This window comes from Salmo salar, chromosome 13 (genome assembly GCF_965601325.2).
Source record: "Salmo salar chromosome 13, fSalSal1, whole genome shotgun sequence".
In the NCBI taxonomy this organism is placed as follows: Eukaryota; Metazoa; Chordata; class Actinopteri; order Salmoniformes; family Salmonidae; genus Salmo; species Salmo salar.
In genome coordinates, this window is record NC_138303.1 from 47012284 (window position 1) to 47037314 (window position 25031).

The 25031-nt window shown below is 43.4% G+C and overlaps 1 protein-coding gene across 5 annotated transcripts; it reads left to right on the plus strand.

The window, feature by feature from the left end:
* The first annotated feature begins 1351 nt into the window (after positions 1-1351).
* Positions 1352-24959, plus strand: LOC106566970 (eukaryotic translation initiation factor 4B). 5 transcript variants are annotated; one of them, XM_014135679.3, is made up of 14 exons: positions 1360-2621; positions 2864-2955; positions 4887-5036; positions 12330-12535; positions 12924-13040; positions 15646-15700; positions 15856-16008; positions 16106-16219; positions 16318-16518; positions 16619-16850; positions 16961-17049; positions 17255-17486; positions 23918-23955; positions 24060-24959. In XM_014135679.3, exons 1-14 carry the CDS (start codon positions 2515-2517, stop codon positions 24077-24079), a joined length of 1806 nt encoding a protein of 601 aa, XP_013991154.1. In that variant the 5' UTR covers positions 1360-2514; the 3' UTR covers positions 24080-24959. The 5 variants fall into 5 exon arrangements, with proteins under 5 accessions (XP_013991148.1, XP_013991149.1, XP_013991152.1 ...); XM_014135673.2 differs by lacking the exons at positions 23918-23955; positions 24060-24959 and adding an exon at positions 19887-20450 and having other exon boundaries at positions 1352-2621; XM_014135674.2 differs by lacking the exons at positions 23918-23955; positions 24060-24959 and adding an exon at positions 19820-20450 and having other exon boundaries at positions 1355-2621.
* Positions 24960-25031: the final 72 nt, after the last annotated feature.

A 25031-nucleotide genomic window follows, 5' to 3' on the forward strand; every position in this document is an offset into this window, starting at 1 on the left:
TCTCTCTCACACACACACACACACACACACACACACACACACACACACCATATTGAAATTATTTCCAGGAAGACAGGTCAGCACCAGAAAAACTGTCTAAAGGAGCAGGCAACACAGAGCAAAGAAGCAATGCTCCACTAGCTTAGCTCAATCAACCACTAATTGTCTGGCAGCCATGTCCCTGTGCTGGAACAAGGACCCTGTGATAGAAGGGAGAGCATGAGCTCGACTCACTGGTTTCCCACTCTGTCATAAACCAGCAGCTTCTAGCTTAGCAACATACAGTCAAACCAGGGGGAAGTTGTGCAGTCAAACTAAATCAGCCCCAAAAATACCTCAACAACGTTACATTGACTTATGATTTAATAAGTAACACTCACATAGACACCCACAATCAGACCAGGATTTCCTGTCTTGTCATTGAGCAGAAACTCTGACGTTCACCAATGTTCTCCACAGTAATGAGGATCAAGGCAAAAACAAATACAGTACATTTGATATACTGTACACATGTTTAAAATACTTTGGCATTGGACAAACAAATATCGATAAACATACATAAAGACGACAATAATGCAGTTTTACAAGTGAGGGTTAAAAATGAGCTTTCCTCATTCTGTCTTCTACTACAACAGCTGTATCTTTTCACTTGACAGAAAGAAAGTACATCATGAGATATTTGTCCAGCACAACCTAATGGCCATATGTCAAACTAGCATGTTAAGTCAAACAAAATTAGATAACCTTGGTCTTCCAGTTCTTTCATTACAAAGTCGTATCAGAGTTTCATTGTACTCCAAAGTCTAAAGGCTACTGTGTGGAATGCATGTGGGAGCCACTGTTTTCAAAACACTGATTGAAGTGTTTTGGAGTTACTAAGTATTTCAGGCCTTGGTTGCGGTGACCAAGGAAATGAGGGAGGGAGTTAGGACCGCCCCTTGGCCCTAACAACTGGCTTGTGTGATACTCTACACCCGTTGTCACCCACCCAACAGGGCCGGCCCTATAGCCTTTTGTGAGCCCCCCCCCCCCATCTTGGCGGCAGAGAGAAAATGTTTTATGTTAAAGTTAATTTCCTGTAATTCTACACATGTTGCTATGGGGAATAGAGAAGTTTTGCAATTTTGAAACAAAGTTCATACAATTCTACTAAGTTTGCCACGGGGCAGAGAAAACGTTGAAACGAAATTGGGATCCTTTAACAAAAACATTTATCACAAAACATAATATGTTTTATAGCCTAACTAGATGATAGGCTATAAAGGCCAGGGGGAAGTTGTGTCATTTAAAAGTAAACTCAGCGATATGACGTAGATGCAGAAAGCAAACAGCATAGTGGGTCAATCTCCGCAACAACTACGAGTGTTGAAGTGCAAGGTTCAACTTGTCCGCTGTTTAGGTGCCTTGGCTACCACGCTGTGATGATAGGCCCCGCTTTACTGAAGTTGCAAGACATTGCAAGCCAAGAAATTGCGAGATACAGCTTTTGATTGCTGATAGATAGGCCTAGTGGACGATTCTGACTGTCTGCCTGGTGGCCGACCTGCCGATACTGTGCCCCTCCCCTCTCCGTCCCTCACTAGCTCGCTATGAAAGATGAGTGTTTGTGTTCTCCTAAGTACAGCAACTAATCAGTCTCCTCCGTTCCAAAAATACTGAATCTTAGGAGTCTAATCTTGACACTCAGAAATGGGCGTTGACATCGGGCGGCGAATTGCAAGGATTTGAGGAATCAATTATTTTGGAGTCGACTTCACCACTACGTCATCGTTGTTAACAGAAAAAACTAATGTCAGAGAAAGGCAAGCGACAGCAGCGAAGTCCTGTATGGCAATACTTTGAGAAGTTCATTGAGAAGGAAACGCAAACTTTGTGAGGTGGAAGTTAAGTACAGTAATGGTAATACAGGTGCAATGCTTAACCATCTGAAAGGGAAGCACTGTGAGACCAAACCGTTGATGGCAGCAGCTGCATTGTGAATTCACGTGGGATTTATGCATTTTATGCTGTTTAATCGTTAAGAAAAATGTTCCACTTGTCACATCCCTACCCTGGGCACATGCCCTGTGTGCCTGGTCGGTATTCAGCCATGATTACTAGAAGTTTAGATCGCTGGCTAGACTAACTTACCAATCGTAATTGTTAGCTGACATGGCTAATTGAGTGACTGTCAGTGACTGACATAACAAGAGAAACTGCTGATGCACAAGCACATTTTTAAACTGCACCTTGTGTATTCTACTATTCTAACTTTCAACAGTATGCTGAGACCCCACTGAGTTCCTAAAACAGATATTTGTAAAAAAGTATTATAACTTTTTGGCCAGGGGCCCTAAGCGACCATCATATTGGTGTCATCATGCAATGGAATTAACACAGTGAACATGCGTACAAAATGTTAAATTGGACAATAGATCCCATTCTCATGAATTACTTTTGAGAACCTCGCTTCAAATTCCGTTAACTAGGCTTACACCGCCCCCCAGTGGTGATAGAGTGACCGACACCATTGCAATGCAGCCCTGTAGCTGGACACGTTGCGAAACATGCACGCGGAAACTTGCGTGCCCACGTCTCCAGGATCCAGGGCAGGCTGTCGATCTCCAACATGGCGGCGTTAGGTGAGGATTATGTTAGCTAAATTCTGCATGGGCCGGGTGTGGCAAGCATGGAGATATGCATTGAGTAGCATCGACTAAACATTTTAGAAAGGGATGGACTCACCTTTTGAAATACATACTTTCTCTGGGTGTTTCAGAATTGCGTGCTCTGTGTCAGGGCTGTATCACGATCGACGCTGCAGGGTGGGAGTGGGCATGGGACCGAGTAAACATCGCACTTACAGTTTTTTTTCCCCCCCCAGGAAGAGGATCTGGTCATTGACCACAGGAATGACCATGCGTCTTCATAGATATTGTTTGTTTGGGACTACGATAGTTGCATACTGTGCCGACAGTGAGTTATCTGCTGGGTTTTAGAGGTAGTTACCTGTAGACGCTTGACATCTACACTATATATACCGAAGTATGCGGACACACCTTCAAATTAGTGGATTCGGCTATTTTAGGCACACCCGTTGCTGACAAGTGTATAAAATCGAGCTCACAGCCATGCATTCTCCATAGACAAACATCGGTAGTAGAATGGCCTTACTGGAGAGCTCAGTGACTTAAAACATAGCACTGTCATAGGATGTCACCTTTCCAAAAAGTCAGTTTGTCAAATTTCTGCCACACTAGAGCTGCACTGGTCAACTGTAAGTGCAGTTATTGTGAAGGGGAAACGTCTAGGAGCAACAATGGCTCAACCGCAAAGTGGTAGGCCACAGAAGCTCACAGAACGGGACCGCCGAGTGCTGAAGCATGTAGCGCAAAAAAAATTGTCTGTCCTTGGTTGCAACACTCACAACCGAGTTTCAAACTGCCTCTGAAAGCAACGTCAGAACAAGAACTGTTCTTCGGGAGTTTCATGAAATGGGTTTCCATGGCCAAAATCACCATGCGCAATGCCAAGCATCGGCTGGAGTGGCGTAAAGCTCGTCGCCATAGGACTCTGGAGCAGTGGAAACGCGTTCTCTGGAGTGATAAATCATGCTGCACCATCTGGCAGAGAACACTACCTGCCCGAATGCATAGTGCCAACTGTAAAGTTTGGTGGAGGAGGAATAATGGTCTTGTGCTGTTTTTCATGATTTGGGTTAGGCCCCTTAGTTCCAGTGATGTTAAATATTAACGCTACAGCATACAATGACATTGTAGACGATTCTGTGCTTCCAACTTTGTGGCAACAGTTTGGGGAAGGCCCTTTCCTGTTTCAGCATGCCCCTGTGCACAAAGCGAGGTCCATACAGAAATCGTTTGTCGAGGTCAGTGTGGAAGAAGTTGACTGGCCTGCACAGAGCCCTGACCTCAACCCCACTGAACACCTTTGGGATGAATTAGAACGCCAACTGCGAGCCAGGCCTAATCGCCCGACATCGGTACCCGACATCACTGATGCTCTTGTGGCTGAATGGAAGCAAGTCCCCGCAGCAATGTTCCAACATCTAGTGGAAAACCTTCCCAGAAGAGTGGAGGCTGTTATAGCAGCAAGGGGGGGGGGGGGATCAACGCCATGTTAATGCCCATGATTTTGGAATGAGATGTTCAACGAGTAGGTGTACACATACTTTTGGTCATGTAGTTAATGTAAACAAGAGAGTTGACAGCTGGCTAGCCTACGTTGACAGTATCTGGGGCATGCACAGTAGACCAGGGTGAGGTATTTATGTTTTGTGGGGTGTGTCAACATCTGATGGAGGAGGGGAAGGGGATGTCGGTATGGTAAATCAAATAGGGACCCTTGTGCGTCATGGCATCATTTCATGCCATTGTGAGCTCTCTGCAAGTCTGTAAAGGGAACATCCACACAGCACTGACATGGTCTGACTGTGAACCATATGGCCGGCTTGGAATGACCCTTAAAAATCAGGGAAATGTTAGTCTTGCAGGTTTATAATTTTTCCTTCACTGCTAAGGGACCATCATCGACCCAGTGCAACATCCCCAAACACGTTTGCCTGATTCACACTATAGGCCCAAAAGCAAGCCGAGCTGGCTTGGTTACGCAGCCACCATTGTTGCTGGAATCATGTTGGAAAGAACAGTGTGACTGTGAAAAGAAAATATCCAAGCCAGCACAGTAAGGTTTTGGGTCGGCCCTTTGGTATGAATCAGGCAATTGAACCAGGAGGAGTGTGTATGCCACTATATGATGCACTAGGTCTATATTGGTCTGTTAGGCTATGAAGCAGGCACTCTGGTAGCAGTAATACAGTTTTCCCATCACAGTCAGTCTTGTCAGAGAGCTGTTTGACTATGATGGTAAATGTTTTCCTCTACTCACAGCAGCTAAGAAGAAGGGGAATAAGAAGGTGAAGACCCTATCTCTGACTGACTTCCTTGCTGATGACAAGGGGGGCAATGCTCCCACAAGTTACGCTCCCACCAAGCCCACTAGCAGCTGGGCAGACGAGACAGATGACCTGGAAACAGAGGGTGAGATACTTCAGAAAAATAAACAATCGCCATAGATATTTTCTCCTATTTAGGCCTATATGTTGAGTGTTTATTCAACCAGGATAATGTTGGCTACTGTAATTCATTTAGGCCCAATCCTGTTTTGTGATATTCACCTCTGGTGTCAGTGCACCTGTGCTTGGTATTCATAGTCAACGTGTCAACAGCCGCTGACACATCTTATTGTTAGGATCCGTACATACAGTACCTAGCCAGCGTGACCTTAGAGGCAGTTTGCAGTTCAAACAAGAAAAGAGACACCCTGCCACTGTTTTGTGAAATAGCTAAGGGATGGGGCTGGATAAATGTAACCACTCTTAAATTCATAGACATCTATGGATGCAAGGACTCTCATCATCCATGAGATCAAAATTATAGATCAAATCAAATTTTATGTCACATGCGCCGAATACAACAGTGAAATGCTTACTTACAAGCCCTTAACCAAAAATGCAGTTTTAAGAAAAATAAGTGTTAAGTAAAAAATAGCAGCAGTAAAATAACAATAGCGAGGCTATATATAGGGGGTACCAGTACAGAGTCAATGAACAGGGGCACCGGTTAATTGAGGTAATATGTACACTACCGTTCAAAGGTTTGGGGTCTCTTATAAATGTCTTTGTTTTCCATGAAAACATACATGAAATGAGTTGCAAAATGATAGGAAATATAGTCAAGAAGATGACAAGGTCATAAATAATGATTTTCTAAATTGAAATAATAATTGTGTCCTTCAAACTTTGTTTTTGTCGAAGAATCATCCATTTACAGCAATTACAGCCTTGCAGACCTTTGGTATTCTACAGTGGCTTGCGAAAGTATTCACCCCCCTTGGCATTTTTCCTATTTTGTTGCCTTACAATCTGGAATTAAAATTGATTTTTGGAGGGTTTGTATCATTTGATTTACACAACATGCCTACCACTTTGAAGATGCTGCAAGTCTCTTGGGGTATGTCTCTATAAGCTTGGCACATCTAGCCACTGGGATTTTTGCCCATTCTTCAAGGCAAAATTGTTCCAGGTCCTTCAAGTTGGATGGGTTCCGCTGGTGTACAGCAATCTTTAAGTCATACCACAGATTCTCAATTGGATTGAGGTCTGGGCTTTGACTAGGCCATTCCAATGCATTTAAATGGTTCTCCTTAGACCACAAGTGTTGTTTTAGCACTATGCTTAGGGTCATTGTCCTGCTGGAAGGTGAACCTCCGTCCCAGTCTCAAATCTCTGGAAGACTGAAACAGGTTTCCCTCAAGAATTTCCCTGTATTTAGCGCCATCCATCATTCCTTCAATTCTGACCAGTTTCCCAGTCCCTGCCAATGAAAAACATCCCCACAACATGATGCTGCCACCATCATGCTTCACTGTGGGGATGGTGTTCTCAGGTTGATGAGAGGTGTTGGGTTTGCGCCAGACATAGCGTTTTCCTTGATGGCCAAAAAGCTACATTTTTGTCTCATCTGACCAGAGTACCTTCTTCCATATGTTTGGGGAGTCACATGCCTTTTGGCGAACACCAAACATGTTTGCTTATTTTTTTCTTTCAGCAATGGCTTTTTTCTGGCCACTCTTCCGTAAAGCCCAGCTCTGTGGAGTGTACGGCTTAAAGTGGTCCTATGGACAGATACTCCAATCTCTGCTGTGGAGCTTTGCAGCTCCTTCAGGGTCATCTTTGGTCTCTTTGTTGCCTCTCTGATTAATGCCCTCCTTGCCTGGTCTGTGAGTTTTGGTGGGTGGTCCTCTCTTGGCAGGTTTGTTTTGGTGCCTTATTCTTTCCATATAATGGATTTAGTGGTGCTCCGTGGGATGTACAAAGTTTTGGATATTTTTTTTAGAACCCAACCCTTGTCTGTACTTAGCAATGCAAATAGTCTGGGTAGTCCTTTGATTAGCTGTTCAGCAGTCTTATGGCTTGGGGGTAGAAGCTGTTAAGAAGCCTTTTGGACCTAGACTTGGCGCTCCGGTACCTCGTGCCGTGCGGTAACAGAGAACAGTCTATGACTAGGGTGGCAGGAGTTTTTGACAATTTTCAGGGCCTTCCACTGGCACCGCCTGGTATAGAGGTCCTGGATGGCAGGAAGCTTGATGTACTGGGTCGTACGCACTACCCTCTGTAGTGCCTTGCGGTCGGAGGTCGAGCAGTTGCCATACCAGGCAGTGATGCAAACAGTCAGGATGTTTTGGTACAGGTACAGCTAACTAGTGCAAAAATTATATTGCGATATTGTCAAAACGATATGATATATCGTCAAAAATAATATTCCTAAATGTAACTATCGTCCCCCCCACCACTATCTTTGAGTCTAGACAGTGTTTACAATGGAGTAAAACAAACGTATATTTGGGGTTCTGGTTGGGTATGATAGTTGAACTAAGCTCATGAGGCATTTATACATTATATTCTTAATTAAGAATCAATGGGTATATATGTGGACACCCCTTCAAATGAGTGGATTTGGCTATTTCAGCCACACCTGTTGCTGACCGGTGTATAAAATCTAGCACACTGCCATGCAATTGCCATAGACAAACATTGGCAGCAGAATGGCCCATACTGAAGAGCTCAGTGACTTTTAACGTGGCACCGTCATAGGATTCTACCTTTCCAACAGTCAGCTTATAAAATTTCTGCCCTGCTAGAGCTGTCCCGGTCAACTGCAAGTGCTGTTTTTGTGAAGTGGAAGCGTATAGGAGCTACGTCTAGGAGCTGCCACACAAGCTCACAGAACTAGACCGCCTAATGCTGAAGTGCATAGCACAAAAAAATAATCTGTCCTCGGTTGCAACACTCACTAACGAGTTCCAAACTGCCTCTGGAAGCAACGCCAGCATAAGAACTGTTCTTCAGGAGCTTCATGAAATGGGTTTCCGTGGCCGAGCAGCCGCACCATGCACAATGCCAAGTGTCGGCTTGAGTGGTGTAAAGCTCACCGTCATGGCAGCCAATCAGTCTGTCCGTTTGTATGTCTGATCCTTGAGATCAGAGTTTTAAGAGTTTTTATGTATTAATGACCCTGATCCTGTTTACAGAAGCAAACACTTTTGATGTGTCTTTTTGACGAAATGTACTTTGAGAAGGCTTTTTTTCTGCCTCGGGCCGCTCGTAAACTGTAGCCCACACCTTTTTGGAGTTGGAGCCTGCCGAGTCAGGAGCGTCTGTCTGCATGCTAGGCCTGCTACGCGAGCGCAGGTGCGCACTGAAGGCTAGGATAGGAGAAGTGGTTGCCAGATTGTAAAACCTGATGCGCCATGGGAAAATCTACGTCGTTCTACACAACGTCTACTGGTTGTTGCACACCTGTGCTGAAAGAGATATAAAAAACGGCATTATGTATCTGTTACTGTACTTGCTCTTTACTCAATGACATCCTGGATTAAATAGGATGAATGATCAATGGGTGAGTGATTTATCTTCGCCTTATGCCCTACAATTTGCAAACACTCTGACGAGACCATCATGTCAATACCACCAGGTTCTCTCTCTGCAATTGTATTTGTACCACTCTCTAACGCAGGTGAGCCTTCACTTGATGGCATACTTCCAAAATCTCAATCTCTTGAATTACCTTTTTTTATGTCGAAAGACTCAGCTCGTTTTATTGACAATGGTGCTGGCTCGCCAAGTCCTCACGCACTGGGCAACTGAGATATAGTGTTATGCTTTTATTGTTGATGTCTGGTAATGTGGGACCAACCCCTGGGCCGGTAGATACAATGCAATCTCCTTTGACTCCTTAGGATTTTAAAATCAGAGCAGGTTTTGGCCTCTTGCATGTTGTCAGAAGTCTATTTCCAAAAATAGATATGATTAGAATATGTGCCAATATGACAAATGCAGACATAATGGTTTTTATCAGAAACTTGGCTAAAGAAATAACTCGATTTCTATTGATGATACAGTTTTTAGAAAGGATTGGATGAGTAAAGGAGGACGGGTTGCAATTTATGTGAAATCCAAGTTTACTACTTGAAATTCTCTCGATTACCAAACCCAAACATTTTGAATTTCTTTAGGTTAAAGTCAACGTATACAAGGACTCCCACATCACTGTAGTCGGCTGCTACAGACCGCCCTCGGCTTCGGGAGATGCAAGTAACTCTCTGATGTCCTACACAAGCTAAATGACTCTGAATTCATTCTTTTAGGAGATTTGAACTGGGACATGATTACATCTGTATCGGACTCTTTTAAAGAACTGTGACTTTCTGAATCTCGCTCAATTAATCAATGCGCCTACAAGACCGAGTCCCAGAGCACCTAACAAATCAACGCTATTGGACATTCTTCTCACGAATACCCCTCACAAATACACATCGACTGGGATATTCTGTAACGGCGTCAGTGATCACTGTGCAATTGCTAGTGTTAGAAATACAAAAATGACCAAAGCCAAACCCCGTTATATTTTACAAGACATTTTAGACCGTTTGATGAGCAAGCGTTCTTACATGATCTGTACCATAATATTGACAGAGTGATAAGCACGCCCCTGTGAAGAAATGTAGAATCAGTGGTTTTCAGATAAGTTAGCAGAATGAATTAGAAAGAGAAATATCTCTTGGGCTCAAGCTAGACATACATATGCTCCTGTTGACTGGGCCTCCTTCAGTCCACTAAGAAATAAATGCACAGGATTGATCAGGAAGTCCAAATCAGATTTCTATTTAAATGCTGTCACAGAGAACCTAAACAACCCTACCAAGTTCTGGAAGCTAATCAAATCAGTGCCAGGTTCTAATGTATCCTCTGGCCTTCCTGACCATTTAATTATGGATTCTAATGAAGTGAAGGATAAAGCCGATAGTGTAGGGGTTTTTAACAAGCACTTCATATCTGCTGGTTCTGTTTTTGATAATGGTGGGTCCCAGGCCTCTAATGTAAGCTCCGTTACAGTAAACTATGATATAGGCCCTCGTGAACCATTTTAACTTTGAGCCTGTTTCTTATGCTGAGGTCTATAAAGCATTAAAGGCAATAGACACTAAAAAGTCTGCAGGTCCAAACAACCTGGATCCCCTACCTCTTAAAGATAGCAGCTGGTATTATTACTGAACCTGTGGCTCACATTTTCAACTTGAGTCTCTTGACTAATTCCATACCCAGCATTTGTAAATCAGTTTATGTCCTCCCGCTGCTAAAGGCTGGAGATCCCTCAGAGGCTAATAACTATCGTCCTATTTCCAAACTCCCTATCCTGGCCAAAGTCTATGAATCCCTTGTGAACTCAGTTTAAAAAACAACGTTTTAATTGAAAATAACATACTGAGCAGGGTTCAGTCTGGCTTTAGATCGGGACACAGAACCACAGCTGCAGCCATGGCAGTGGCAAATGACATCATAAATGCAGTTGATAAAAAGCAACATTGTGCTGCTCTGTTTGTTGATTTATCAAAGGCATTTGATTCAGTTGACCATGAATTGTTGGTAGCTAGACTCAGTAACATTGGTCTCAGTGAAGAGACCGAACTCAATGTGTATATACTGACAATCAAAAGTCTAGCTTTCTTGAGATGAATAGAGGTGTGCCTCAGGGTTTCGCTTTAGCTCCTGTGTTCTCAATTTGATTAATGATTTGGGAAATGTGATGCAACCAGCGAAGTTACATCTATATGCGGATGATACAGTCATATATTCATGTGCTCCTTCTCTGGTTCAGGCTGTTGAAGAGCTCCCAGACTGCTTTTCAGCCACTGCAGGCCTCCCTTTATGGTCTCAAACTGGTCTTGAATGTACAAAAAAAACAAATTCATGACCTTTACCAGAGCTCGCACTCAGCCAGAGAAGGTTAGCATTGTCACATCTGGTGGCTTATCCATTGAAAAAGTGTCATCCTACAAATACCTAGGTATATAGTTGGATGACAAGTTGTCCTTTTAAAGTTCATATGAATGATCTTGTAGCGAAGCTTAAATTGAAATTGAGTTTTTATTTTTGTAATGAGGCTTGCTTCCCACTTATGGCTAGAAAGAAGCTTGTTCATGCCTCTTTTCTCTCTGTAATTGATTATGGTAACTTGTTGTATATGTATGCAGCCTCCTCCATTTTACAGAGACTGGACTCTGTTTATCATGCATCCTTGTGCTTTATTACAAATGCCAAGTCACTCACCCACCATTGCACCTTGTACCAAATGATAGGTTGCACCTCACTTTATATGTGCAGGAAGCTACATTTGTAGGTGTTCATCTACAAAACCCTTTTGGGTAAACTCCCTCTTTACCTCTGTAGTCTGGTCTCCTTCACCACCAGCAGATACCATACCCGGTCTGCTAGGTGGTTGCTACTTAAAGTCCCCAGGATATATACAGTATTAGGCAAGACTGCCTTCTCTTCTTGTGCACCAGAGGCATGGAATAGTCTACAATCCATGCTTCATCTAGATATGTTAGTGCCCCTGAATGATTTGAAAATATTGATGGGAGACTCTGTTACAGAGGAGTGTAAATGCTTTTTTTTTTAGGCTGGATCATGTTTTAATTGTATGTATTGATTGTTGCTGCTGCCTTAGCCAAGTCTCCCTTGAAAAAGAGTCTCTGGGTCTCAATGGGCTTTTCCTGGTTAAATAAAGGTGAAAGAACAGTGCTTAACAGGTTCTCTGGAGTTATGAATTACGCTTCACCATCTGGTAGTTCAAATGACGAATCTGGATTTGGCTGATGCCAGGAGAACACTACCTGCCCGAATGCGTAGTGCCAACTGTAAAGTTTGGTGGAGGAGGAATATTTGTCTGGGGCTGTTTTTCATGGTTCGGCCTAGGCCCCTTAGTTCCAGTGAAAGGAAATCTTAACTCTACAACATACAATGACATTGTAGACGATTCTGTGCTTCCAACTTTGTGGCAACAGTTTGGGGAAGACCCTTTCCTGTTTCAGCATGACAATGCCCCCGTGCACAAAGCGAGGTCTATACAGAAATTGTTTGTCGAGATTGGTGTGGAAGAAGTTGACTGGCCTGCACAGCGCCCTTACCTCAACTCCATCGAAAAACCTTTGAGATGAATTGGAACGCCGACTGCGAGCCAGGCCTAATCGCCCAACATCGGTGCCCGACCTGCTTTTGTGGCTGGAGAAGGTCCCTGCAGCAATGTTCCAACATCTAGTGGAAAGCCTTCCCAGAAGAGTGGAGGCCGTTATAGAAGCAAAGTGGGGACCAACTCCGTATTAATGCACATGATTTTGGAATGCGAGTATGTCCACATACTTAAAATCCCAAAAATAGATTGACCCTTTAACCGCCAATCTCTCAATTCTCTCCCTTCTCCTTCATCCAGTGTCCACCTCCTGGCATACAGAGGAGGATATGTACAGGGCCCCGGCCATCGACCGCTCCATCCTGCCCACAGCACCCCGTTCAGCCCGGGAGCCAAACGTTGACCGCTCCCGTATCCCCCGTGGTCCCCCTTACACCGCCTTCCTGGGCAACTTGCCCTATGACGTCACTGAGGACTCAATTAAGGACTTCTTCAGGGGTGTGGGGGTAAGTGCACTACGAATGTAAAAACATGAAACCGTATGTAAAATGTATACACGCGTGACTGTAATTCGCTTTGGACAAAATAATCTGCTAAATGGCATATTGTTTTATATTATTACATTATAAAGCCCTCAAATTCAAGTCTGGAACTCGAAACCAGTTCCACTGCTCTTTTTCATTATTTCCCTAGAGTCAGGGACTGATTTAGACCAGGGACACCAGGTGGTAATTAATGATCAGATAGAACAGAAAACCAGAAGTAGTCTGGACCCCGTAGGGTAAGATTTGAATACCCCTTTTATAAAGTATTTGTCAAGTTGCTGCTAGTATTTGTTCATCCAAACCCAGACATATCTGTGTTTGAACCCTGTCTTTGTCTCTCTCTGTGTAGATCAGTGCAGTGCGTCTTCCTAGAGAGCCCAGTAACCCAGAGAGGCTGAAGGGTTTTGGCTATGCTGAGTTTGATGATGTGGAATCCCTCCTGAGGGCCTTGAGTCTAAACGAAGAGGTGAGTCAATTTTACAAAGTGAGCTACAAGGGAAAAAGTCAGTGAAAACACCATTCAATAGGTTTAGCCACTAGATGGCATCCATTTGTTTTTTTAAAGGCCCAGTGTATTCAAAAAACATATTTTTTTTCCTGTGTTTTATATATATTTCCACACTGAGGTTGGAATAATATTGTGAAAATTATGATAATGCCTTTCTACTGTAAGAGCTGTTTGAGAATGCCTGAAATGTCGGCCTGTTTCGGTGGGATGGAGTTTTGTCCTGCCTGGTGACGTCACCAAGCTGTAAATGAGTTAATAGGCCAATGGAGTTCCAAACCTCTGCCAATAACAGCTAGTTTTCAATTTTCTCCTCCCCCTTAGACCACTCCAAGACAGTCCTAGCAAAATTCTTGCTTGAGAAATTGCTCTTTGCAATCTTAAAAAATAACTGACATTGTCCCAAGATGGAAGGAATGTTGAAACATAATTAACTAAATTACAGTTATCGAAAATGTACGCTTAATCCATTATAAACTAATGTATAGAATTGATTATACAAGTGACACAAGTTTTATAGCACAATGGCAAAGTCATGTGTTAAGTGTAAAAGTAACCTTTTTATGCCTGTAAGTACATGTTGGATAAAACATTTCACTACAGGCCTGATGGAAACAGAATATTTGTTGATAAACTTTCCAAATGGCGATAAAGTATGCTAGACAAGGAGGCATATTTGCGTGTCTGTAAAATGAATTAAGCGAGAAATGTCGGTGGATAGCTTTTATGGGCAAATATTGATATATACTGAACGAAGAATATAAATGCAACATGCAACATTTTCAATGATTTTACTGCGTTAGTTTGTAAAAGGAAATCAGTCAATTGAAATAAATTAATTGGGCCCTAACCTATAGATTTCACAACTTGGCAGGGGCGCAGGCATTTGGGAGCCAGGCCCACCCACTGGGGAGCCAGTTTTTCCTCACAAAAGGTCTTTATTACAGACAGAAATACTCCACTTCTCCAGCGTGCCAGTGGCCATCGAAAGTGAGCATTTGCCCACAGAAGTCGGTTACGATGCCAAACTGCAGTCAAGTCAAGACCCTGGTGAGGACAACGAGCACGCAGATGAGCTTCACTGAAAAATCTTCTGACAGTTTGTGCAGAAATTATTGGATTGTGCAAATCCACAGTTTCATCGGCTGTCCAGGTGGCTAGTCTCAGACAATCCCGCAGGTGAAGAAGCCGGATGTGGAAGTCCTGGGCTGGCGTGGTTGCACGTGATCGGCAGTTGTGAGGCCAGTTGGACGCATTGCCAGCTCTGAAGGACGCTCCTGCAGTCAGCATGCCAATTGCACGCTCCCTCAACTTGAGACATCTGTCGCATTGTGTTGTATGACACAACTGCACATTTGAGAGTGGCCTTTTATTGTTCCCAGCACCTGTATAATGATCATGCTGTTTAATCAGCTTCTTGATATGCCACACCTGTCAGGTGGATGGATTGTCTTGGCAAAGGAGAAATGCTCACTAACAGGGATGCAAACAAATTTGTAAACCAAATTTGAGAGACGTGTTTTTTGTGCAGATGGAACATTTGATCTTTTCTGCTCATGAAACACGGGACCAACACTTTACATGTTGCGTTTTATATTTTTGTTCAGTATAATAACCATCACATCGATGAGTCATGCAATGACATGTTTTGTGGTCCTCCCACTACGATTCATCGGGAAAGCATGGAGTTTTAGGCTACAGATTAATACATTTATGATGAACTGCACACGGTGGTGAAAGTGCATGGTGATGAGCTTGATGCTCCTTTCCAATAAATATCGAGGGTCTTCTTCTAGTGACAGGATGATCGATGCTTGACTGCTGTTTGACAACAAAAAAATATTCTCGCTCTTATCCATAATTATCTCATCATGTAGACTAGACTACCTGCACAGCCTAACCACACTACGTCTGTTTGCTAGAGCGCACGTACCAAGACCAAAGCAGGCATTTGCTATTTAACTCAACCGTTTTTGTGACAAACTATTGGTAGAGTGGAAAATGCGATGGACACAGTGATTTTTATTCGGTACATGAAAATGTAACCAAAAAGTAATTTTTGTGCGCACTACGTCATCACGCACTGATTTTTATCCGCAAACAGTCCATTTGGGGTGCAGTGAGATACCTGATGGGTTGGACGATACTTTTCTCATCAATCATCTTGAAAAAACGTATACTTAACTGGAAATCAACCAATCAACCATCATTAACACAATGACAAGGTGAAATGCTTTATCGGAATGTTGAAAGTGTGCGGGCGATGGAGAGAAACAAAATGGTGCAGTTTGAGGCCATGTGTCGGAGAGTGATGCGGGCGTTGAGATGGGGGTGTGAGCGGGGGGGTCTGGGCAGGTGTGATGCTATCGTTTGTATGTGTACTTTTGTCGTGTAGGAAATAAATATATATACTTTTTTTATGCTCTTTGCTAAGCTATTTTTGTTTTCAATTAAGATGGTCAAAAAATAGAACAATCACAGTAAGGTACTTGTTACCAAGAAAGGATTTGATATTGAGATAAAACAGCTGCATTGGACCTTTAATGTTTACTCTTTCCCCATGCAGAACTTGGGAAATAGAAGAATCCGTGTGGACATTGCAGACCAGTCTAATGACAAAGGTGTGTATCTTATCTTGAAGCTACAGTACTACCATACACATTTTTGCAGCTGTGCATTCTACACACACACTTGCGCAGTTCAGATGAACTTGATTAAGCATCAGAAGAGTTTGTCTCCACTTCCTTTGTGACTCATCTGTGTCTCTCTCTCTCAGGGAGGGATAATCACTCCATGGGTGGCCGGGACAGGGACCGAGGGGGAGACTTTGGCCCAGACAAGACAGACTGTGATGACTGGAGGGCTCCTCGGCCCAGTGGAGGAGAGAGTGACGACGGGCCGCCTCGGAGAGATGACGCCTTTGGAGACCGTGAGTACAGTATAGGTCAGAAACCACATGTCCTCTATGTGGGGTAGATGGACCCCCTAAACCCCTCCGCCCCCTCTCTGTCTGCCGTTTGCTCCAGGGTCACGGGACCGCTACGAGTCAGACAGGCCCAGAGGAGATGATCGCTACGGAGGGGGCCAGGACAGGTTCAGGGATCGCTATGATGACCGGGATCGCAGAGATGACAGAGGAGGTCAGTTGGAATGCCTGGTCTTACACCAGTACACCTATACACATTCAGCATTTTAGTGAGAAGGCTTACTAATATAGTATTTCTGCCGCTTCCCTCAGGTGGTTTTGGTGGCGGTGGTGGTGGCCGCAGGGCATTTGGCACTGGTTACAGGCGCGATGAGGGAGGACAGGATAGCTACCGGCAGGATAGCTACCGGCCGGATAGCTACCGACGGGATGACTACCGGGTTAGTGGGGATCGGTATGGTGACCGTGGTAGCGATCGATATGAGAGACGGGAGGAAAGCCGGGATGACAGAGGTGAGAAAGTTTAATATTAAAATACATGATCTCATTCTTCATGTGCACCGGCACAGTGAAACCTGCACTGTATCAGGGTGTACTTTTTGGCCATTCTTAGTTGCTGTCGAGAGGCCCAAATTGATCCTGAAGCCCCGTAGCGTACCCAAAGAGGTGGAGCAGAGCAACACCCCGTTTGCCCCCTCAGGCAGGGCTGCCTCCATCTTCGGCGGGGCCAAGCCAGTGGACACGGCCGCCAAGGAGAGAGAGGTCGAGGAGAGGCTGAAGAGGGAACAGGAGAAACTGCAGCGACAGCTAGAGGACAGGATCCCAGACCGCAAGCCCAGAGAGAGGTATGTGACGAAGGGCAGAAGAGCATAGGCTAACATGAGGAAATGGAGTAAAGAACAAACTTCATGTATAGCATGTTACCCTTGACTCATTGATCCTGGTCATCCCTCAGGCACCCCAGCTGGCGCAGTGAGGACCAACCTGCAGAACGCTCTCGAACTGGCAGCGAGTCTTCCCAACCAGGCAGCCAGTCTGGCAGAGGTGAGAATTTGACTGGCTATGATGGGTAATGCAGTCAGCCATTAGATCAGTACTGTAGTCGCTGAGACGTCTTTGGAGGGTAATGTTGTGATTTCAGCTGACTTTGGGAGGGTTGGTCTAAAATAATAGAATACACATTTCCTGTTGGACATTTGTGGACGTTGGACAATAAAGTCCTATTTTCTTCTTCCTGTCCCATTGCCAGCCTCCAAGCGCAGGGAGAGCGAGCGCTCGGTGGACAGTGGTCGTGAAGAGGAGCCCTCCCCTGTGACCCTGCCCCCTCCCAGACAGGACGGGCAGCCCCTGAAGGTGGTGCTTGCCCCGCCCCCCAAGGAGAACGCCTGGGCCAAGAGGACCACGCCTGTTGGGGGCTCCAGTGAGGGCTCGGCTGGGCTACCTGTCGCCCCCAGTAGTGACACAGCCCCACAGCTCACCAGGTTAGAGGTCATCACATAGATTGATTCTATGGGTCACCCCACCCTACAATCCTAATGCCCCTAACACCTACAGTGGTTCCTCAATTCAAAGTTTTGAGATTATGCCGCAGGACATTGAGATGATTTGTATGTTACCCTGCGTCACTGATTCATATGCTCCAGACCACCGCAAGGCGGTGTTAGAGCGCTGATTATGCTTTTGGGTACATTGTAAAATGTTGGTCCCAACGCGCTAATGTGTCTCTACCTGAGTGAATGCTGTCAATGAATGGGCAATATGGCGCAGATCAGGCTCCGTCACAGCCGGCCGCGACCGGGAAACCGATGGGGCGGCGCTCAATTGGCCCAGCATCGTCCGGTTTAGGGGAGCGTTTGGCCGCCAGGGATGTACTTGTCCCATCGCGCACTAGCGACTTCTGTGGCAGGCCAGGCGCCCCGGTTAAGTGGCCATTGCGTGGTTGGGTTGTGTTTCGGAGGACGCACGGCTCTCGACCTTCACCTCTCCCGAGTCCGTATGGGAGTTGCAGCGATGAGACAAGACAGTAACTACCAATTGGATACCATGAAATTGGGGAGAAAACCGGTAAAATATTTTATATAACAGGCGAGATAAACCAAATAGAAACTGGTAATTGTGCACGACTTCGCAATTGTATTTGAATGAACTGAATGATGAGGATGAAGAAGAAGAGGGTGATTGAATTTAGAACAATAGTGTAAGAATTGCTCTTCCTCTGTCCTGCATGCGCACCCAAAAAAAGACACTTCATCAAGGGAATCTATAACTGGACTGTAGCATATTACTTCAACTGTTACACTAAGGTTTTTATTCTAAGTTAAAATAAAAATATTCAGTTATATTCCATGATAGTCGTCAAGTATACTGTGTGTGTTGACTGACTATAAGCACCTAGTGACGTCTGCTAAATAAACAAGTTGACGGCGCAGTCATATAGCCTCGGCTACTAGGCACAGATAAAATACAACACAAAAAAAGGTTTCACATATTTTCAAGGCCTGAGCTATTTAATTGATTAGTTGTATTTATTACTTTTACTTGTGGAATGTTACCGGAATGTTACCATCTGGTGGAGCATGGAGTGGAAGTGCTCTGTACTGTAAGAATGTTACCATCTGGTGGAGCATGGCGTGGAAGTGCTCTGTACTGTAAGAATGTTACCATCTGGTGGAGCATGGCGTGGAAGTGCTCTGTACTGTAAGAATGTTACCATCTGGTGGAGCATGGAGTGGAAGTGCTCTGTACTGTAAGACCTCAACCCAATTGAGATGGTTTGGGATGAGTTGGACCACAGAGTGAAGGAAAAGCAACCAACAATTGCTCAACATATGTTGGAACTCCTTCAAGACTGTTGGAAAAGCATTCCTCGTGAAGCTGGTAAAAAAGAAAGAAAAACCCTTGAATGAGTAGTTGTTCAAACTTTTGACTGGTACTGTATATTGAAATAGAAATTGAGAGAGAGACCTTTGGAGATTAGGGGGCAATTATCAGACCAAATGTGAGGACACTTCACCTGATACAAGACTAAAGTTATAAATGTATCAATATCACAGACCTGATTTGCCCTAACGAAAAATGCATCAACACCCTACAAATATGTACATTTATTATAACCCACATAATAATCAAATCAACCTTATAATAGGCAATGATTTATACATTTCCAAAAGAAAGATGCATATCCATATACAATATTTGTTCATCAACATCTTTGTTTTCATTTAATAAAATTATGATAAAGACTCAGATGTTTGTTTCAACTACATTTTAGTTCCACTTCCCCCCCCCCCAGCTCCACAACCATGGGTAAAACCTTGCTGAGATGATTCATGTATTTGTTGTGTTGTTGTATCGTCAGTTTCTCAAGCCAATACGTCTTGATGCCCTTCACTGGTTCATCTTTGCTTGTAGGCTTGGCAGAGTTACAGATTGTTTTCAGTTGATGCCAATCAAGTTTTGATCAGATTTAAATCGGGAGACCTACATTATCATATTTATTTTTATATATACTGTAGGCCTACCATAGGCGAGGTGAGTCTCACTAGTGTTGAGTAATGTGCTGTGAAAAAAGTGTTTTAGGTCTACTTACTCTGCTGGCGTCTTGACCCAGATTATACCCTCGTTTGCAATGCAAACCCAGGCGGCAGTGTGTTTTGAGTCATTGTCTGCATTTGAGAGAGATCGCTCAATCATCATAGCTACAGTATGTGCTATAGCATAATCAAAGTGAGGACAGTGGGAGGTCTGCTGTATACTTATGGCCTGTTGTAACATGGAGTCACACTTACCATTAAAGAAATTATGTTTATCTCAGAATTTTTTCATGGAGAACAGATGGAATGGACATAGCCAGCTTCTTTCTATGGTGCTACCCGTTCCAGAGATACGGGCGATATGGAGAGTCATGCGGCATTGGCGGAGAGTCAGGCGGAGAATGACGCGTTGAAGAGGGCGAGGGACGAGATGGAGTCACGATCCACGCCAGGCACACCTGTGAGCTCTGGAACTCCACCTCCGACAAGCAGAGGCAACAATGGTGGAGGCTTCGTCAGGTCGTCTGTTCACCCCGACATTTCCATTCCTCTTCTGACACCAGAACTGCTCACCACGAGTGGACACAGAATACCAACTGGGATGGATCCTGAGGCAAATGTGGCTTACCAGTGAACCTCCGAGTGTTCATCATGAATACTGTGTTTCAGAAGTTTCTGTCCATGACTGATGCAACCCGAAAAAGCATAAAAGACAGAGTTAATGAGTACTTGAGATCGCTGAGAAAGTCTGGACATGGCCTGTTCTACCTTATCTAAGGAATTAGGCATACAGTATATCTAGGCTACAGTAAACATCTCATTATCCTGTTGGTTTTTGTCACATTGCACAGTAGCCTAATAAACATGTGCATTTTGAAACGGTGAAAACAATAAAACGTCTAATTCAGTATATTTCTACCACTAGATGCTGCGTTTTTATTTTTTGAGTTCTTGGCTTACAGAAGTGATGGGCATTGGTCTCAGGTCACGCGTTGATGAGCCATTTAAACTGGACAATAGCCAGCCAAAACCCTCATCATAGCTAATTGGTGATCGCAACTAATTTGTATCTGGCCATCCAGATACAATGACATATTTGTAGGGGTTGTTGCATTTGTCAATTTATTATAATCCACATAAATCACCCTACAAAAATCTCCCAATTTCTGGCTCTAATTTCTGGGTGTAAGTACATTTGACCGTCATGCTCATCGGTCTATAGAATAATTAGCATAATTGTATTTGTCAACTGGTAATTAAAGTGCGCCTCCCATTCACCATTCAAGTGCAGGCGACAGGCTATCAGAGCTTCACCCACCACTTTACAATGTGAGCTGGAGGCGTTTTGTTTTTCACAAGTGTAGCAGGTTGTGAACAACGTTTCCACACGTTTCCAGACTGAGAATTGTAAATGACTGTAATTAATGCATTCATTCGATACATTTGAATACAAAAGATGCCATACACCTATGATGAGCTATTAGCGAGACAATAGACTCTTGCCAAGTTGATTTCTATTTTTATAGACTTGAAATGTATTAATGGATGTTTGCCTAGTAATGATAATGACATGAAGAAGGAGATCAAGAAGCAGGGTAGGAGGAGCAAGCTCTGCGTGCTTATTACATTATGTGTGATTTCATTTTTATTTTTTTCTGACAATTTCAGTGTAAACACAACAAATACAATAATCATTCACAAACAAATTTATAATCAATCCCGTATAGTCTGTTCTAACAAAAAAGGTTTTTAAAGTCTTTTTAGTACAGTCAAGATTAAAAACGGTTGAATTAATTCCTGAATTCGGTTGCTTTAGCCGACATGTTGCGGTTGATTTATTGTTTATTTATTCAAGGCTCCTTTCTCTTCTCTGTGCTGGAGTTCTTTTAAGAACTTGATGGTATAGCAATAGTCTAATAAACTTGAAATTAACTTGAATCATCACTCTTCATTTTACCCACAAGAAAAATCACTAATAGTCTATCTAGTTTAGTCCCATGTAGCTCAGTTAGTAGAGCATGGCGCTTGCAACGCCAGGATTGAGGGTTCGATTCCCATGAGGGATAAGTATGAAGAAAGAAAGTACAAAAATGTATGCAATCACTACTATAAGTCATGTCTGGGGCGGCAGGTAGACTAGTGGTTAGAGCATTGGGCCAGTAACCGAAAGGTTGCTAGATCGAATCCCCGAGCTGACAAGGTAAAAATCTGTCGTTCTGCCAACTGTTCCTAGGCCGTCATTGTAAATAAGAATTTGTTCTTAGGTATAAGGTGTAAACATTTTTTTTTATATCATTGTTTTTTTAATAAATTATTGGCAGTATAATTTAGCCACTTTGACATGCATCATCCAAACAGCGGCTGAAGGGAAAATGCGATCTAATGCCAATGTCTTGGCGACTTCATGCCAATGTTCAAACACTCTCCATACTACATCAGCCTGATGTATCGGGCAGATGTCGGCGAGATGTACAGTACCAGTCAAAAGTTTGGACACACCTACTCATTCTAGGGTTTTTCTTTATTTTTACTATTTTCTACATTGTAGATTAATAGTGAAGACATCAAAACTATGAAATAACACATATAGAATCATGTAGTAACCAAAAAGTGTTTAACAAATCAAAATATATTTTATATTTTAGTTTCTTCAAAGTAGCCACCATTTGCTTTGACAGCTATGAACATTCTTGGCATTCCCTCAACCAGCTTCACCTGGAATACTTTTCCAACAGTCTTGGAGTTCCCACATATGCTGAGCAATTATTGGCCGCTTTTCCTTCACTCTGCGGTCCAACCCATCCCAAATCATCTCAATTGGGTTGAGGTCGGGTGATTGTGGAAGCCAGGTCCTCTGATGCACCACAGTATCACTCTCCTTCTTGGTCAAATAGCCCTTACACAGCCTGGAGTTGTTTGGTCATTGTCCTGTTGAAAAACAAATGATAGTTCTACTAAGCGCAAACCAGATGGGATGGCGTATTGCTGCAGAATGCTGTGGTTGCCATGCTGGTCAAGTGTGCCTTGAATTCTAAATAAATCACAGACAGTGTCACCAGCAAAGCACCATCACACCACCTCCTCTATGCTTCACGGAGGGAACCACAAACACGTAGATCATCCATTCACCTACTCTGCGTCTCACAAAGACATGGCGGTTGGAACCAAAAATCTCTCATTTGGGCACATCAGACCAAAGGACAGATTTCCACCGGTCTAATGTCCATTGCTTGTGTTACTTGGCCCAAGAAAGTCTCTTCTTATTGGTGTCCTTTAGTAGCTCATCAAGGACAACAACCCCATGAGCCACTGCCTGTTCACCCCGCTATCATCCAGAAGGCGAAGATAGTACAGGTGAACAGTGAAATGCTTACTTACAAGCCCTTAACCAACAATGCAGTTTTAAGAAAATACCTTTAAAAATAAATACCAAAAAACTAAAAATAAGTAAGAGATAAGAAAAACAAATAATTAAAGAGCAGCAGTAACAGCCATCACTAGGTAGCTTCCACCCAGTTACGTAACCCTGCACCTTAGAGGCTGCTGCCCTATATACATAGACATGAAATCACTGGCCACTTTAATAATGGAACACTAGTCACTTTAATAATGTTTACGTACTTTTGCTTTACTCAATTCATATGTTTATACTGTATTCTATTCTACTGTATTTAGTCTATGCCACGCCGACATTTCTCATCCTAATATTTATATATTCCTTAATTCCATTCTTTTACTTTTAGGTTGTGTGTACTGTTGTGAATTGTTAGATATTACTGCACTATTGAAAGAAGTCCAAATCAATTGAATATACCCAATCACAAAGAAATCCATTCATATTTTTAGGAAGGTCATAAAAAAAACATGATACTAAGTCAATTTATTTTAAAAGAACAGAAAAGCATGTTTTAAGATGTTTCTCTGTGCTGTAGTAGTTGAGGCTATGGTTGCTTCATGTCAACAAAATGAATGAACTTGCTATGCTTTTTAAGATGGGGTATAGCAATCAAAACGTCTGGCCTGCACGGACCTCCTGTAGGATTATTTGAGAAAGTAAGCAAGCACCGACAAGCTTCATGAAGACGCCCTCAGAGATGCCCTCTGGTGGTTTCAACGAGCATTAACGGCAATAAAGTCTGACAGTAAAATACTATGACACGTGCGCTGTAACATGCTGTACCATACCGCAGCGTTCTGCGAGCTGTGCTGCAGTATGATCCAACTTTTAAATGAGGACCCACTGTATGAACAGGGATGCCCCAACCCTGTTTGTTTGATATTCTAGCAATGCACCTAACTGAGGATACTTTTAGTCAACCATGTTTGAGCAGTACATTTCTCCATGGACATATTCCATTAACATGCATGTTTCCTTTCAGCTCCTCAAGCTTAGCTGATGATGAGGCGAATAAAAAAGGTAAAGATTGGTCGCTGACACTGAATTTACTGCTGTATTGAGATTTTAGCCATTGTTCAGACTTTTCAATGGAGAACTCATACTTTCTCCGCAATTCTGTTCAGAGGTCGAGCTCAGCGAATAAGTACAGTATGCAGCCTTGCTATAATGGACGCAGACCCACATGACAATACGGAGGACAATGCAGACAGAGGTGGAATGAAAGAAGTGAAGATGTTTGATGCCAAAAGAGTGAGATCTCTGCTCTGCACCATGACCTGGCTGGAGCAGCACTACAGCTCCCTTCCTGCTAACCTGCTTCAATAGAAACCCACCCCACAGTGCTGACTGGCTGCACCTTCAGGACTGTACCTAAATATAGAGAAATAATGACTGGTTTTAAGTAAAAAAGAGACTGGAGGTTGACGTTTTAATCATTATAACAATTTTGAAAGGTGGGGTTGAGAAAACATGTATTGCTACGGGCGTCGTCGCCACCCACCACCAGTCTAAATGCTGGACTGTAAGCTGTCTGAGCTCTGTAAGCCTGGTTATGCTAATGATGGAGCGCCTGTGTCCAAGAGGGACAGACAAGAGTTTTAATAAAAGAAAACGGACAAAGTCTCCTTATTTTAGGGGGCTTTGCTGACATACCTTAACTTTTATTTGACTATGAGGGAAGCAATGTTTGTGTTCCTCTGATCATCATGTATAGCAGTCATTAGCTGCTTCTTTCCAGGGTCTTTCCCAATACACCGTCAATGGCTTCCTGCTTCCTTCACAGAAAGGAACCGCTTCCTTGTCTCATCCGGACCTGCCTGGAGGTCAACGCCAAGGCAACCATGTCATGGAAAATCATATGAGCTGTGTGCTAAATGTTTTGGAGGAAAGCTCTTCACTCACTCTTATCCATGGGCCAAGTGTTGACTGGCATTTAATGCAGAGGATGTTTCAGCATTGTCATATGTAACCCCACTATCACATGTAACTGAAGAAGGAGATCTCATTAAATGTTTCTGGATGTTTCTGTTTCTCTATCTGTTACGTGCATGACTGTAGAACCAGGCTTAGGGTTTTTTAAGCCATGGGAATGTCAA

Coding starts and splice junctions, on each gene's coding strand:
- LOC106566970 (XM_014135673.2), top strand. CDS start 2,515: ATGCAGCCCTGTAGCTGGACACGTTGCGAAACATGCACGCGGAAACTT. Junction 13,041..15,645: donor CCTTGAGTCTAAACGAAGAG/GTGAGTCAATTT, acceptor TTCCCCATGCAG/AACTTGGGAAATAGAAGAAT. Junction 16,519..16,618: donor GGAAAGCCGGGATGACAGAG/GTGAGAAAGTTT, acceptor GGCCATTCTTAG/TTGCTGTCGAGAGGCCCAAA.